Here is an 18,366-nt window from a genome sequence, read left to right on the forward strand (position 1 = left end):
GACGATTAAAACAATTCAACAATAAGAAATGTGTTTCAATGATTTATCGTTAATATTTTCATATTTCAGTACCCAAACAAAATTAAAGGTATGCATTAAACAAAATAAAAAACTGGAATAGTATCTTTTCTCTTTATTGCCTTTCTAATCACCCTTCACTATTCTCATATAACATCTTGAAACTAATTCTATGAGTAACCTCATAATATCACACCTTTTAGACATCCTTTGTAACTCATCAAATATCGGTATCAAATATGCAATTTTGTTTGGCATAAGTTTTTATTTTAATTAGAAATATTAGTCTACACAAGTCATATTTTCAGTGAGATATATATTCTAAACAGATGTAACTTCTCTTTTTCTGTCCACCCTCACGCATGAATGAAACTTTCAAGTTTTGAGTTTATTAATCTAATTGCTTGGCCACATCATAATCTTGGCACCCGGAAATATTGTTCGTTCTGTTATGTGTTTATTAGTTCAAACATTATTCCTCCTGTCACAAATTACACATCTAAAATAACCCTTCGCCATTATATTTAACCATAACTGCACTTCAAATGCATTATATCCAAAGTGCAAACATTTCCAAATTCTTTTGATTGATATGTAGAACAACTTCATTTTGAGCGTTTTTGTTGTCTGCTTCGGTAAATGTCATTGACCGGCGGTGCCGGTCCTGATGGCATGTCCTCATCATCACTTGCCTCGTTCTCGGGTAATTCTTCGTTTACGACCGGATGCATACTCTAGAGAAAGTAGAGTACCTGGATCCATCTTAACTGGTGTGTCTACTCCATTCTCTAACATAGGAACTGTAAAACATACATCCCACTTATGTTGTGTAATAGTTCAAGCACACATGAAAATCATTGTTTTAAAGAGATCAATTCATGCATCATCAAGTTAAACAAATTCTTAATTTTCAGACATGCATTAAAATTTCTAATGACTTGTACTGTAACTAAATTTTGGTAAAGTCACAAATTTTGGTTTATGGTACAGTCAATATGAAATATTTTGGCATCCTTATTTACCAATTTATGCAGAAATTTTGAAAACTATTAATATTTACAAATTAACATGACTATTTTTTCCCAAATTTTATATTTTTAAGTAGACTGATTATATGCCCTAACACATGGTCCATAACATTTATTTAAAATACTCACATGGAATATTGTTCAATTCCTTGTTGTGTTTCATGATAAATAAATAAATATTTGGAAGAATCTATTCCATTTTTTATATATAAAAAATATATGAATAATATAAACTTACTATCAGGAATTTCTAATTTCTTGAAATGCTCTATAAACTTGTCTATGATAACAAATGGACCCTGAAAAAAAATGTGTGCATGCAATTAACTTCAATTCAAACATATTGTTATTTATTATACTTAATGACATATCATTCCAACATGTAGGGTTTGTTAAAGATTTTAAAACATCCTTGAAATGTTTTTTACTAAAATTTATAAAGCAACACAAGGCAAGAAAGTCTTGCAGAATCAAGGGTAATTAATTATTCATTTAAAATATGCAAATTTCATTTCCTTAATATTACAGAAGATGGTAAATTTTTATTTGATTTAAATGATGCCAGACCGTATAAACTAACTTGATTGATGAAGAACTCTAAGGATGTCTCTAGTGCATTTTATTTCATGTTTGTGTGGGCAAAGGGTAGAACCACCAACCTTCTGTAAGTTAGCACTACAGTTCCCTCATATGAAAGAATCGTAATTCTATGATGGGACTCAAACCTACAGTGGTGGGGGAAAAGTGGTTTGAAGTCTGCAACCATAGCCCCTCAGCCATGGTTTAATACTTTCAATTAATTTTACCCATCAATATCTCCATATAGATCACCAATGCCTTACAAATTGTTTAAACATATCTATTTTAGCAGAATCATCATCTAATTCAATCTATTTAAATAACATTCCTGAACTAAAATCTATTTAAACAAGCAATTATCATAGTATTGCAAGCAATCCAGAAGTCCCCTACCGGTTAGAACCCCATCAACATTCTGAAGGGCCACTGGCCATTCACTAATGTTTCAATTTTCTCTATTCTAAGTAAACTTGTTGGAAAAGTTCTTTAAAAGTGATCACAGGAAACAGTTTTTATGAACAGACAGACAGACGGACTGAAGGACACTCTAAAGTTAATATTTGAAACATCCCTGTTACCAAAATATAACATTTTAAAAGCAAAATTCTTAAAGAGGAGATAACTCTTGAATTAAAGATGCTCTTTTTGACTAATCACAAATATTGTTATATTTGCCATGTTTTAAGCCTATTTGTTGCCAAGGCAAATGATATTTTTTCAAAATAGGAAGAACAGATAAGACATGCATAATCTCAAGACTGCTATCTACCCATATGTCAAGTTTCATAAAAATATTTCCAGTACTTTTTGAGTTATCACTGGATTCAGTTTATGTGTAAAATTTGCCATATTTTCAGCCTATTTGTTGCCATAGCAACCAGAATTATAAACATAGGAAGAAAAAAAAGACGTGCATAATCTCAAGACTACCATCTACCCATATGTCAAGTTTCATAAAAATATTTCCAGTACTTTTTGCTTTATCACTGGATCCAGTTTATGTGTAAAATTTGCCATATTTTCAGCCTATTTGTTGCCATAGCAACCAGAATTATCAACATAGGAAGAAAAGAAAAAGACGTGCATAATCCCAAGACTGCCATCTACCCATATGTCAAGTTTCATAAAAATATTTCCAGTACTTTTTGCGTTATCACTGGATCCAGTTTATGTGTAAAATTTGCCATATTTTCAGCCTATTTGTTGCCATAGCAACCAGAATTTTCAACATAGGAAGAAAAGAAAAAGACGTGCATAATCTCCATACTGCCATCTATCCATATACCAAGTTTCATAAAAATATTTTCAGTACTTTTCAAGTTATCGCGGGATCCAGTTTTGTGGACGGACGGACTGACAGACAGACGGACGGACAGACGGACGGAGGGTAAACCTAAAGTCCCCTCCGGTAAACCGGAAGGGGACTAATAACATTCCTGAACTAAAATCTATTTAAATAACATTCCTGAACTAAGCAAGTTCTGGTGTCATATTGGGAAACAAGGTTGTGAGCGACTCATGTAAGGCTCAAATAAACAATCCCTGGATCAGACAGATACATTAAACAGAAGCCACCTCTCCTCTCAATTATTCATTTTGTCTTCAAACAAGCTGTTTAAAAATATAGCTCATGATTGTAATTTAATTATTTGGTCCTTAACTGACAAGATAAAAATATATATACTGCACGTTTGTAACGTCACTTTTCATTGGAAAATCGTTACTTTTAGATAGTATTATATACATGGCTGCTGTCAACTTATGAAGAAATCTCACTTTTTACTCTTAAAAAAAATGCTTGCTGTATTATAAATCTGTTTAAAATATTTTTGACAGGTTATATGGCCGTATATAAACTGTTATTTACAATATAACCCTCGCCTAGTGGCTTTGGATATATTTTCAAACAACCACTTATATAGGGCCATATAACCTGTCAAAAATCTTTAGAACTAATAATATATACTAACTATTAATGTGACTGTTTTTTTTTTTTATCAGAATATCATTATTAATTGACAATATCAGAATCAAATATTCAGTATTTACATGAAAACATTCAGGAGGTGGCATCAACATCATTAAGGCAGATGCTGCAGCTGGAGGAGGAAATACACCACCGGGTACTACATGAGCATCAATAGCTGTAATGATTTTTCAATTGATTATGTCATACATATAGCAAACAATAAATTAAGAAAATTTACATTTTTAAAGTTAATTGACAACATTCCAAAGCTTATTGCTAGAGAAAGACACCTTACGAATCTTTCATGAATTATTTCCGATAAAAAATGAAACAATTTTCTAAAATTTCTTAAATTTTATTCCATTTTAAAATAATTATGCGCTTCCTAAAATTAAGTTCATTTAATTTAAGATCAATGTGAATTTCTGCTGCAATTTCCATTCATTTACAATACACTTTTATTCATCTGCATTCAAATATAGTTTAACAATAAAGTTAAATTGTTAAGCATGTAATAAAAGTGCCATTTTCACAAAACACGCCTGTCACAAATGCTAAGTCTCTTGATAGTGAAGTTGTATCCATATCAAAATCTCTCAATGTATGATGACTATATAGTCAATATTTCTATTTATTTATCTGATCTTCAACCTCTTCATGTGTTCTTGACCTTGGTCACAAGGACCAGTATTTACACACCTTAAAGTGATGAACATGTGTGTTCTCCTCTGACCACTTAAAATGACATGCCTAAATTTTACCACACATAGGCTTGTCTGATGGTCTTCTGGATTAACTGGTGTTGAATATTTGTACTGGGTAATACTAGATTCCATACATGTATTAAGAAGATATGTACTGATTAAAATTCAGACATTTCATCATCAATGGTGATCTTGACATTTCAAATAGTGACCTTGATTTTGCTGGTTACACTTGTGATTTGTTATCATTTGTGATATATTTCCTATATTCAACACTACTAAATTCCATCCCCTTATTCAATCCATTGGCATATAAAATGTATACTTACGAACATTGATTTTTGGTTTAAATGGCAGCCATTGTTGTGTATCTGGTTTAGGGTATTCTGGACGTTTCATATTTTCATCTTCTTCCATGACAATTTTGGTAACTTTACTTGTTGGTAGTTCAACAACCTGCTTCCTTATTAGATCCTGACAATTAAACATTAATTATTTATTACCATGACACCAACAGTATCTTACATGAGTTGTCAATTTATATACATGTATACTTTTATGAAACATGTCTAGGAAAAGTCATAGTGATAGTCTGCAGAGAAATATAAGTGAAATGTAAGCAACAAATGCCAAATTCTTTTTATCACATGTTCTAAATAATAAAGCCAGAAAATAGCAAAAAGAGACATGTTTAGATGTACTGTTCAAAATGATGTCATGAGAAATTCTATCCAACGTTTATAATATGATAAATACATTATGCTCAAACTACATTGAAAACAAGCAATACATCATGTAATAAAACAGTTTGTGACTAATTTTGCAAATATATACATTTTTCCTTGTATAAATATACTGAAACAAAAAAGAAACTTTCTCCAAGTTTGAATGTAGATATGTTAGTACAGTTTTTCAATCCTTTTGAAACGTTTTTTACGTTGAATAAACATATCAGGCTTTTATACGGGGATAAGCTGACCGATTTTGCAAACAAAACGAGTTTTACAAGCTACTACATGTATATAAGTGTGTACATCTAAGTGGTACCCTTAAACAACTGGCACATACTTTGCGAAAGTTTCTGTTTTGGTTCAGTATAGTTTAATTTTTGTTGAATACCGTGATTTAAAATGTTTTTGACTTGAGAAATGTATAAAAAATCAATCACCATCAACCTTCATAAGGTTAATACTACATATTAATCTAAAACAAATAATACTTCTTATCATTCAATATTAATGTGACATTCATTCAAAACCCTTAATGGTAAAAATACGTTAAGATATACATACATGATATCCTAATGCCTTTAACTCTGACTGACTGCATGGAAATAGATCAGCATATTTATACCTGTCAATTAACAACGCTGTGTCTTTGCCCTCAAATTCTTGTATCTGGAACATAAAACTTTATGCATAATGTTTTGCATAATTAAATTTTCACATTGAAAGCAAGGGCAGGTCTACAGGTTTGTTTGGTTTTACGGTGCACCAACACATAAGTCATGTTGCTGCAACATAATTTTGGCTAGACTCAGGTGTTACGAACTTCAAAGCAACACCAGGGGCAAAACCACATCACCTGTTGGAGCTATGAAATGCATAGACTACAATTATTCAAACCCATTTAGTCACCTCTTTATGATCACACAGGGATAAACTGTGGCTGAAATTGTCATGCCTCAACCATTAAAGACAACCCCTCAGCCACAAGGGGAAAGCAAGAGTTGAAGCTCTATGAAATGTTTGTGACAGAATCTAAAATACAAGCTGGTAAACTATTCTAAACTTACTTAATGGAATCTGATAGATGCATATTGACCACGGATATATATATATATATACATACAGCACCATATGACAAAGTGTCTGAGATGATTTCGAAATCATTTTATGAATTATTAATAAAGTTATTACTGCTTCGTATAATTTTGTATCTTTACCCCTAGACACCCACCAAAAGGGGACTGTAGGGGATAACAAGTACTTCTGCCTTCCACAATGGCTAAAGTTCTAGCAGTTATTGGGCATTACATCTTAATTCTGTTTTTAGAAATTTATATTCACCTCATCGTTCACATTATAAATATTTATATAAACCCCCTCCATCCACAAGGACAAGTTCATTTTCAGTGAAGTATTAGCAATAAACTGTTTATACCTTTTCAATTGCCTGAGATCTTCTTTTTTCAACTTTAAGTATACTGGCTAGATCACCAACCTCTGATTCAAAGGCAAGAAACCGACTCCATATATCTCTATGAAATAAATATAAAAAAATCATCTTAACTTAAGTCTGTGTCATAGATTATAATAATTCAAATAGTTTTCTTAAATTTCTATTTGCTGACATACCCCTTTTTATAATTATTTCTGTCTATACCATCCAGGGCTCATCCTGGGGGGAAATTTTAGGGAGAAGTGACTTCCTCGCGAAAATTAGGGAGAAGGGAAACAACCCAATGTGTATGCATTAACATGCATGGCTATACATCCTTTAATTATAATATAAACACAATTAACATCACTTATAATATTTCTCCAGTTTATTAATTAATAGTAGATTAATTAATAGTAGTATTAATTAAAAGTAGATTAATTATTTAGTAGTAGATCAGGCAATGGCATCTAAATGTTTTTGAGCTGCAAATATGAATATAAAAAAATATTTTTAATATCTATTGATCAGCTATTTATAAGCTTTCTCAATATATGTGTTTATATATTTTCATGTACATTTGTTGAGAAAAGATATGATGATAAAATCAATTTCATATTTCTTTACTTTACTTTTATAATATCTGTTCTATTCTGTTCTGGTAACAAATTTCTTGTTGTAATGTCCCATTTATATGCATATAATTATGCTTATAAAACAATTTTCAAACATCAAAGAATATGTAAAATATGTACTGCAAACATTTGTGCACATTATATTTGATCACTAAAATTACATACATTCATTTCTTTTTGAAAACTTTGACTGAGAAATTGTAGAAAATTATTTTCTAATTACCTCCCTTTATTTTCATGAAATGTTAAATTCGGTAATATCTTTATCAATAATGCTTTTTAAAATTTACAATATTGATAAATCTTAATCTGAGCGTCATATTTACGAATTTATTTTGAAACAATAAGAACACTTCTTTCCAGACAAATGTTGTTGCTTTATACACGTTACATGATATACGACCGATATGTAGTTAAGCCGGGATGTCTTGCCCACGTGCGTAAACTGTGTCAAATTTGGCATTTCTACAAAGAGAACAATGCCAAACACCCCTACTGTCTACAACATACCAATCGCAAGATTTTTGCGAATTGGCTTTCTTAAATTTTCGCGTAGGTGTAACTATCAGAATCAGCTCGGTTTCGGCATTTCGCCTTGTACCCATGACGTAAGTGACATAACAATTTTACAGTAAAAATTGATGTTAACAGACTGAAATCATTCAAAACTATGATTAAGTTTTTAATCTGGTCGCTGATCATTAATGAAATTTATTATTTTTAATTGACTAACAGTTTTGTGATAGCCGTGAAAAATCGCTTTACTCGGGTTAAAAACCCACCATTGAAGTGCATCGTGTATATCAATTAGGGAAGATTGCACGTGTTTAGATAATTGGGGGAAAAAACAATTTATAATTATCGCCAAAATCCCGTATTAAACTTGCAAAACTATCACACAATTATACCGTTTCGGGCCGATGCTCTCATTATTTACTGTTTAGAGTAGGCGGTCTATCGCTTCGCTTACAGGTAGAAGGGTAGTATAAAGCGACGCTCTGATTGGATAATGATAATTAGCGGTCGTCATATGGGCGGATACAATCTCTGCTCTTTACATCGCTAAGTAATTACTATTTGGGAATTAAGATTTTATCGGCGTTGACTTCTCTTTGATCAATCGGAAGAGCGACATTGGAATATACACGGCGAAGTTTTCGCCTGAATCGCCCTTCCGGATGAGCCCTGCCATCAGCAAATTTTTCCCTAATGAGTTCCTGATTGTCTTCATATATAAACAGAATGACACAGATCCTTCTTTGCAATGTTTAATTTACCAAGCATACTTCACAATTTCAAGTTATTTTATCAGTCTGTTCACAATAATTACAATTTGAATAATTCATACTTATTACTCAAATTGTTCACATAGTTTATTTATTGGAAATAAACTTAAACATACTATTAAATTACAAAAGTGAGAAGCTTTATATTCTAAAACAAGTTCTTTAACACTGATGTTGTTAACGTAAAGTTACTATGTATTACACCATAGTTTCCATACACACTAAAAATTAGATTTTTAAATAACTCCTGCCATTTTTGCTCAATATAAAGAGTATAAGATCAGTCCCATAATTTCCATTTTAGAATTCATAATTCATTAGAAGTTGATGTTTATTTCAATGATAAACAAGTTCCATCCTTTTAGTATCCTAGAAATATCTGTTATATATAAGACTGACGTTCCCTATAATATAAGAAAAATCAGACTGGCCATACAGATAAACAGACCGTTAAATAATAACTACTATACTATAATATAACTTGTTCTTAATAAATTTAAAGCCAAATTCCAGAGAGAGAGGCCCAATGATGTAATGTTCTACTTACATAGACTTTTCAGGAGGTATCTGGCCAGAAGATAAAACTCTTTCAAACAGTACCCTGGTATTGTTATCCTCTACAATATTACAATAAAAATACATCAACTTTATCAGTGTAAAGTACATTATTGTATAACGTCTAGCGATAAGCAGTAACAAAATGCCTTTTGTTTTTTCTTTAAGTTTTTTTTTTGTAATGTTTCCATTTATTATGCCCCCATTTTGAAAAAAAGGGGGTATATTGCTTTGCACTTGTCGGTCCGTCGGTCCGTAGACCAAATGGTTTCCGAGTGATAACTAAAGAACCCTTAGGCCTAGGAACTTCAAACTTGGTATGGTGATTGGTCATGACCAGTAGATGACCCCTATTGATTTTGGGGTCAAGGGGTCAAAGGTCAAGGTCACATTGACCTTGAAAGCAAAAACGGTTTCCGATCAATAACTAAAGAACCTTAAGGCCTAGGAACTTCAAACTTGGTATGGTGATTGGTCATGACCAGTAGATGACCCCTATTGATTTTGGGGTCAAGGGGTCAAAGGTCAAGGTCACATTGACCTTGAAAGCAAAAACGGTTTCCGATCAATAACTAAAGAACCTTAAGGCCTAGGAACTTCAAACTTGGTATGGTGATTGGTCATGACCAGTAGATGACCCCTATTGATTTTGGGGTCAAGGGGTCAAAGGTCAAGGTCACATTGACCTTGAAAGCAAAAAACGGTTTCCTATCAATAACTAAAGAACCTTAAGCCTAGGAACTTCAAACTTGGTATGGTGATTGGTCATGACCAGTAGATGACCCCTATTGATTTTGGGTCAAGGGGTCAAAGGTCAAGGTCACATTGACCTTGAAAGCAAAAAACGGTTTTCCGATCAATAACTAAAGAACCTTAAGGCCTAGGAACTTCAAACTTGGTATGGTGATTGGTCATGACCAGTAGATGACCCCTATTGATTTTGGGGTCAAGGGGTCAAAGGTCAAGGTCACATTGACCTTGAAAGCAAAAACGGTTTCCGATCAATAACTAAAGAACCTTAAGGCCTAGGAACTTCAAACTTGGTATGGTGATTGGTCATAACCAGTAGATGACCCCTATTGATTTTGGAGTCAAGGGGTCAAAGGTCAAGGTCACATTGACCTTGAAAGCAAAAACAGTTTCTGATCAATAACTAAAGAACCTTAAGGCCTAGGAACTTCAAACTTGGTATGGTGATTAGTCATGACCAGTTGATGACCCCTATTGATTTTAGGGTCAAGGGGTCAAAGGTCAAGGTCACATTGACCTTAAAAGCAAAAACGGTTTCCGATCAATAACTAAAGAACCTTAAGGCCTAGGAACTTCAAACTTGGTATGGTGATTGGTCATGATCAGTAGATGACCCTATTGATTTTGGGGTCAAGGGGTCAAAGGTCAAGGTCACATTGACCTTGTAAGCAAAAACGGTTTCTGATCAATAACTAAAGAACCTTAAGGCCTAGGAACTTCAAACTTGGTATGGTGATTGGTCATGATCAGTAGATGACCCCTATTGATTTTGGGGTCAAGGGGTCAAAGGTCAAGGTCACATTGACCTTGTAGGTAAAAACGGTTTCCGATCAATACCTAAAGAACCTTAAGGCTTAGGAACATCAAACTTGGTATGGTGATTGGTCATGATCAGTAGATGACCCCTATTAATTTTGGGGTCAAGGGGTCAAATGTCAAGGTCACATTAACCTTGTAGGTAAAAACGGTTTCCGATCAATAACTAAAGAACCTTAAGGCCTAGGAACTTCAAACTTGGTATGGTGATTGGTCATGATCAGTAGATGACCCGTATAGATTTTGGGGTCAAGGGGTCAAAGGTCAAGGTCACATTGACCTTTTAATTAAAAACGGTTTCTGATCAATAACAAAAGAACCCTTAGGCCTAGGAACTTCAAACTTGGTATGGTGATTGGTCATGATCAGTAGATGACCCCTATTGATTTTGGGGTCAAGGGGTCAAAGGTCAAGGTCACATTGACCTTGTAGGTAAAAACGGTTTCCGATCAATAACTAAAGAACCTTAAGGCCTAGGAACTTCAAACTTGGTATGGTGATTGGTCATGATCAGTAGATGACCCGTATAGATTTTGGGGTCAAGGGGTCAAAGGTCAAGGTCACATTGACCTTTTAATTAAAAACGGTTTCTGATCAATAACAAAAGAACCCTTAGGCCTAGGAACTTCAAACTTGGTATGGTGATTGGTTATGACCAATCAGATGACCCCTATTGATTTTGGGGTCAAGGGGTCAAAGGTCAAGGTCACATTGACCTTGTAGGTAAAAACGGTTTCTGATCAATTTACTAAAAACGCCTAGGCCTAGGAACTTCAAACTTTGTTTGATGATTGGTCGTGACCAGCAGATGACCCCTATTGAGTTTTGGGTCAAGGGGTCAAAGGTCAAGGTCATGACCAGTAGATACTTTATAACCCTTATTAATTGTTTGATCACTGGGTCAGAAGTCATGCATAATAACCTTATCACATGACTAATTGGCTGCTGATAGGGGGCATACATGTTTTACAAACATATCTTGTTTAATATAGCTTCCATGTCTTAATCCATCTCTGCTGTGAAATCAATACCCAATGAGATGGAGATAATCTTTTATGTAAGAAATACATTCATCTAGCCTGTGTGAGATATGTAATACAAAGCAAATACTTAGTGCCTGCTTACATGTGCATTTGTATTATTTTTATTAACCAAAATACCATCTTCAATTGGCGTATCTTCATTATCGTGTCAAAGGTTCTTATCAGAGTATGATAAAAAGGGCAAAAAGTTTGTAACTGCTTGGTATCAGGGTTTGTTTTCTGTTTTTGTTTTTTTTTAAATCTGATTTTAAGTCACACCAACACTGTAAAAGTAATATGGTGACTTTACTGTTGGATGAAGATTTCAGGTGTCCATGCATTATTTTAGGTACAAACAGGCACCCAAGTAGAACCATAAGCTAGCTGGATAGCTTTCTCACATTAAAGAATCCAAAGTCTCAGACTGGATTCCAATTTACAGTTGTGAAAGGCAAGTGATTTGAAGTTGTGTGACGCCGCTTGGTATCAGGATAGTAAAAGCAATGTACATGATTCATGATCAGCCCTATTCAATAAAGCAGAAACAAGATTGCATTTGATAAAAATGCTATGCCACCGCATTAATACAACACTAAATAGTAGTGTAGGAACAGATTTTTTTTGTTTCTTTACAATTTTGAAGATTGTCATAAAGCATAGATCCCTGACCTATCTTTTTTTTTTATCAGATAAGTGGTTAAATCTAATGTTAACTCAATAAAAGATCAGAGTAGGAATATATCAATGCACTCAAGTCTAGTGAATTTGGTGGTAAAGGTCATATTTCACACAGCCTAAATTTCATGACTACATCAAAAGGACAACACAGTAAGACACTTTGTCAAAATCTAGGTCAGCTGAAATCAAAGTTCACTTTACATCTTAATCTGTGCACAGGGTTCAAATTTCATAGCTGTACATCAAAGGACAAGAAAGTAGGTCACATCAACAAAATCTAGGTCACCTGATATCAAAGTTCAATTTTACAACTAAAACTGTGCACATGGTCAAAATTTCATTGCTGTACATCAAAGGACAAGAAAGTAGGTCACTGTCCCCTTGGGCAAGGCAAAATTTTAATTGTTTAATTCAAAACAATCTTGATACAGGTCCACCAAACAACATTTCAAGTAAAATATCTAAGCTGTAGCTTTCTCCCATTCAGAAAACATTTGTTTTATTTTCTGTTTTTACTATGTGTACATAATGAGAATCACTGCCCCCGGGCAGGGCCAATTAAATTGACACCAGGGGAAAAATTTGAACAACTTTAGTAGAGGACCTATAGATGATATTATATAGCAAACATCAAAGCTCTATCCCTTGTTCCTTTAGACAAAAATAATTTTTATTTTTTTACTATGTGTACATAGTGAAAATCAATGACCCCTGGGGGTGGGGCCAATTTTGACCCCAGGGCTATAATTTGTACAATCTTGCTAGAGGTTCACTACAAAATGTTTCATGCAAAATATCTTAACTCTAGTCTTTGTAAATTTAAAGAAGATGATTTTTTAAGTTTTTACTTTATACATATAAGGAAAACCTATGGCCCCAAGGGCAGGGCTAATTTTGACACTAGAGGCAAAATTTGAACAACTTTGGTAGAGTTCCTATAGATGATATCATTGAACAAATATTAAAGCTCTAAGCCTTGTACCTTCAGACAATAAGATTTTTTACTATATATATATCTAAAATCAATGACCCCTGGGGCGGGGGCAATTTTGACACCAGGGCTATAATTCAACAACAATCTTGCTAGAAGTTCACTTCACAATGTTTCATGCAAAATATCTAACCTCTAGCATTTGTCAATTGCTAGAAGAAATTTTTAAAAGTTTTTACTATAAGTTTTTACTATATACATATAAGGAAAACCAATGACCCCCCGGGGGCCGATTTTGACCCCAGGGCTATAGTTTGAACAATCTTGGTAACAGACAATGCCTTATGCAAAATATCTAAGCTCTAGGCCTTTTGGGTCTTTACAAGAAGGTATTTTAAGTTTTTACTATATGTACATATAGTGAAAATCAATGACACTCGGGGCGGGGCCGATTTTGACCCCAGGGCTATAATTTGAACAATCTTGGTAAGGGTCTACCAGACAATGCCTTATGAAAAATATCTAAGCTCTAGGCCTTTTGGGTCTTTACAAGAAGGTATTTTAAGTTTTTACTATATGTACATATAGTAAAAATCAATGACCCCCGGGGCAGGGGCAATTTTGACCCTAGGGCTATAATTTGAACAATCTTGGTAGAGGTCTACCAGACAATGCCTTATGCAAAAAATCTAAGCTCTAGGCCTTTTGGGTCTTTACAAGAAGGTATTTTAAGTTTTTACTATATGTACAGATAGTGAAAATCAATGACCCCCGGGGCCGGGCCAATTTTGACCCCAGGGCTATAATTTGAACAATCTTGGTAGAGGTCTACCAGACAATGCCTTATGCAAAATATCTAAGCTCTAGACCTTTTCAGTCTTTACAAGAAGGTATTTTAAGTTTTTACTATATGTACATATAGTGAAAATCAATGACCCCCGGGGCGGGGCCGATTTTGACCCCAGGGCTATAATTTGAACAATCTTGGTAGAGGTCTACCAGACAATGCCTTATGCAAAATATCTAAGCTCTAGGCTTTTTGGGTCTTTACAAGAAGATTTTTTAAATTTATTCTTTAATTCCTTTTGGTTGCCATGGCAACCAGATTTCTGCATGGAATGAAATTCTTTGAACAACTTTGGAACCCCTTCACCCAAGGATCAATCCTGCCAAGTTTGGTTGAAATTGGACTAATGGTTTTTCACAAGAAGATTTTTTAAGTTCACTATATAATCTATATAACACACACACACACAAACAAACAAACACACACACACACACACACGCACACACACACATACACACAGGTGAATCGCTATATGCCACCGCATCGCAGATGCTGCGGTGGCATAAAAATCAAATAGTGACAGTTAAGATATAAAATGTTTGTAATATACCATTTAAGTGTGACATGAAGTCCACATATGCCCGGATATAATCTGTTACGTCTCCAAATTTCTTCAAACCAAGCTCAAATATCTTTAAAGCTACAGTTTTTTCCTGAAATAACCATACTTTCATCAGTACACTTCTAATTATGATAACCTTTAAATATGTTTTATCAATATAATACACATATCACTAATAATAGCAACTTTTTGACCAGTAATTTCTACCTGACAAGAATGACTTATTTTAATCAGGGATTCTTTTTTCCTAAAATGATATTTACAAATTGAATAATTAATAGACATTTCTATTTGAAATACAAAAACATATGTCAATGATGTACAGTCTTACAAAAAGAGTTCTTATATACCTAATGATATTTCATGCATATACATAAGCCTTGGATCTTGCAGGAAAATTATTTTCCGATATATTTACATATAGGGAATATAGACAACCTCTAAGGCTAGATAACAAGGCTTTAGAGTAAACACATACTTTACTGCAGTAGTATTCCATTAGGGCAGCTGCAACGAACACATGATAGGTGGAGCGTTTATCTTCTCTTGCTAATTTGAACACTTGTCTAGCTGACTTTATCCCTTCAGCTCGTCTTGCAAACTTCATGTACTGTATGTAAACCTGTAAACAATAGCAATATGAGTTTATTTATCTTCAGCTATTTCATTTACTTTTCTGAGAACAAACAAAATTTGACCTACATGTAAGACGTTTTCTGAACTTTGTTCACAATTTACATTTGTTCAATGTTATCATTAAGCCTGTAAGCTATAGCACTTAAAATGTCAGTTCTATGATAGTAAATACAACTTAAGTCAATCAAGGAGGGTGATACATTCAATCATGTCATTTTCCATTTATCATATACTTCCTGTTGTTATAAAGAAAATCTGAACAAAATCTAAAGAATTATTAACCCAATCCCTTCAGTGGGATTTTTTTTACCAGAGAGGGTCACATATCTATAATGGGTAATGCATGTTTTAGAGTTGAATTTAGCATTTTCTTAATTTCTTAACAGGGCCTTATTTCCTTTCACATTCAAAATTGCACTTTTTTTCACAAAAAAAGGCGGACAAAAATTCACAATTTCAAAAGAGATTTCAAAAAATATTGGGACTTTGTCTTTAAAATACATTGTTTACCTTCCGGTAAAACTTGATTTAAGCCAATTGCCATAACATGTAAATAGTTTTAATCAAGTTAAATGGTTTTTGCGCATGATAACCGTGTTAAAGTACAGACTTAAAGCAGATTTTACACATGTCAGAAATCAAGCGTTCACAGCGAACCTTTTTGGTTTCAAAATGACGCAAAATACCTATATTTCATTATTTTTCACAATTTTATCATATCGTGCATTTTTTTACAAAATGAACAGGCCCAGGCCCCTTCACAATTTTGACGAAAAATGCCCTGCTTAATCATTTGGACCGATTTGCAGACTGGCCTGGCTTTATACTGGGTGAACAAGGTTAATGACCTTTTGTGACAGCCGGTTAAAGGTTAAATATAACAAACACATACCAGTGATGGATCTAGAGATTCTACTGCTACACATCGCTTATAAATACTGTGAACCTTCTCGTATTTCATACGACTCTGAAATTAAAATTTGAAACATATTGTAAAAACTTAATAAGTTAAATGAAGTCTTAACGAATGCATGTTTCTATTTAACTGAATTTGACTCAATTTGAATTCATAAATTACTACAGCCATAGTACTTTTGTGAAAAATCTACAACTATCCACATTTTAATATAGATAATTATTCTAGCTAAGAGCTATTCTTGCCTCCTCTTGTTTTATAGATCATATTGATAAAAAATTTATGAACTGTTTCAAACAATCTATCTCTTGATGAAACTCAACCCCAACATTACAAGAAATACTAGTTTATTTAAATCTTCACTGTTTAAATTATTGTAATTCTACAATACTCTGCACTCAGGTTATAACTTGAGAAGTTATAAATGATTACCTCTTCAAAATCAGCATATGTAAAGTATATCAGCATGTTTCCCTTCATTGTAGTTGTGATAGCTCTCTCAAACAAGGCTGCTGCCTCGTCAGCAAACATTTTACCAGCATTCTGATCCTGAAATAATACTTGTCATTTATTCAATGCAGTCATCAAATCTTTGCTTTATTTGATAAAGAGACAATGGTTTCATGAAGTCAGTTTAGTGTAAACATGTATACATATAAGCTTGATTGTGAAGATAACTTGTAGTTAATTAGAACAACTATAAGGTCTATTTCCTTGAATTTACTAGAAATGGTTTAATATCGGGAATCAGAGTGGTGACATAGAAGGTGTCAAACCCATGGCCCATAGGTCAAGAGGCAGATACATTTGGCATATATCATCACTAAATTTATAACCAATAATATGTCAAAGTCCATGGAGCACTTTTTAAAGCTAATATGAAGAGCTGGCTACAATTATATCATTTTATATATAGAACACCAGTCCTAAATAATCACAGAATAAGTACACTCCACTTCTGACCAGCTAATATCATAGTGACCTCCCTTCAGCTCAACCCTGCTGGAACCTAGTAAACATTAAAGAACCTGGTCAGCCTGCACGTTAGCGCAGTCTGAACAGGGTCTATACTACTGGCTGACCAAGATCAAATTTTCATCTCAATATCCTTCAAAATCATTATGAACAGTACCAAAAATTGGAAGCTGGACAAGTCTGTTTGAGAAATTCAGCAGGTAAAGGGTTAACTGACAACAACCTTCCATCTGTTTGTAGGCTGATGGTCAGTCACTATAATTCCTGGAAGCTGTCAGAGGTGTGTAGTATTTCTTATATAGTATAATAAGTGTTTAATTAGCTTACCCCTTTCTCTGTCAGTATTTTACTAGATTGTTCCAGGTAGTTAGCTGCCTCTATCCATACATCGGGATGATAAGCCAAACAAAGTAGACACTGCTCATATGCGAACATAACTGGAAAGAAATTTTACCAAGATGTAAGATTAAGTGGTCACATTTGTAAAAGTTTAAAATAGTCTCTTATACAAACTTGAACTTAGTACAACATCTTAATTTACCTTTTCACTAATGGCAACAAAGTTAGTCATCAAAACTAAAAATTCAGATTGTGTAAATATTTTCTTGTGATTTATTCTTCAATAGCTACAAGTGTCCATTTTGCTTAGAAATATGCACAAGTAACAAAATTTCAGGCAAGTAAGTCACAAAAAAGGTTACCATCATATTACTTTATGTCCAACACTCACCTCTTTTTGTTATAAGGGCTTGATCCTCAGTCCTTAGAGGATTACCCTTTTCCCAGGCAATATATTTCTTCCATAGCTCAACCTGCAATTATTCAAAAGATAAGAAATACATCAATGAAACTGTAAACTGTAAAACATAAATAATATAATTTTCTTAACTGGATTTAACCTAAGAAATGAATATGCCAGAGAGTGACAAACAAGGCAAGACTGTCCTGGTTAATTATACTGCCCTCACACATACCTCGCGACCTTACTGCGTCCTTACTGCGACCTTGCTACGACCCGGGACGCAGCACAGTCGCCATGGACGCAGCAGGGACGCAGCGAGGAACCCAAGGACGCACAAGGTCGCAGACCGTCGGCGACTATTTTGAACATGCACAAAACAGTCGCAGAAACTCTGCGTTCTTGCTGAGTCCTGGTTAGGTCGCAAGAACGTAGTAGGGTCGTCGTACATTCGCAGGACAGTCGTCGGACAAACGCTATAGACGTCGTAGAGTCGCCGTAAGGACGCAGAGAAAATAGCACAGTCGCAGCTGGGTTGCCAATGATCGCCGTGGGGTCGC

The 18,366-nt window shown here is 34.0% G+C and overlaps 1 protein-coding gene across 1 annotated transcript; it reads right to left on the reverse strand.

Moving 5' to 3' along the window:
- Window positions 1-478: 478 nt before the first annotated feature.
- LOC132726720 (cleavage stimulation factor subunit 3-like) lies at window positions 479-17,879 on the reverse strand (the record flags this gene model as incomplete). Its single annotated transcript, XM_060712076.1, is given in 14 exon segments — window positions 479-719; window positions 721-818; window positions 1,285-1,345; window positions 3,675-3,769; window positions 4,628-4,772; window positions 5,591-5,695; window positions 6,462-6,558; window positions 8,927-8,996; window positions 14,529-14,631; window positions 15,019-15,162; window positions 16,069-16,143; window positions 16,525-16,641; window positions 17,395-17,504; window positions 17,798-17,879. Coding segments are annotated over 14 exon segments (1,398 nt in total), but the record flags the coding sequence as incomplete, so codon positions are not given.
- Between the last annotated feature and the right edge of the window lie 487 nt (window positions 17,880-18,366).

The sequence above is a fragment of the Ruditapes philippinarum genome, unplaced genomic scaffold (assembly GCF_026571515.1).
Source record: "Ruditapes philippinarum isolate M1 unplaced genomic scaffold, ASM2657151v2 ctg12071_1_1_1_1, whole genome shotgun sequence".
NCBI lineage: Eukaryota > Metazoa > Mollusca > Bivalvia > Venerida > Veneridae > Ruditapes > Ruditapes philippinarum.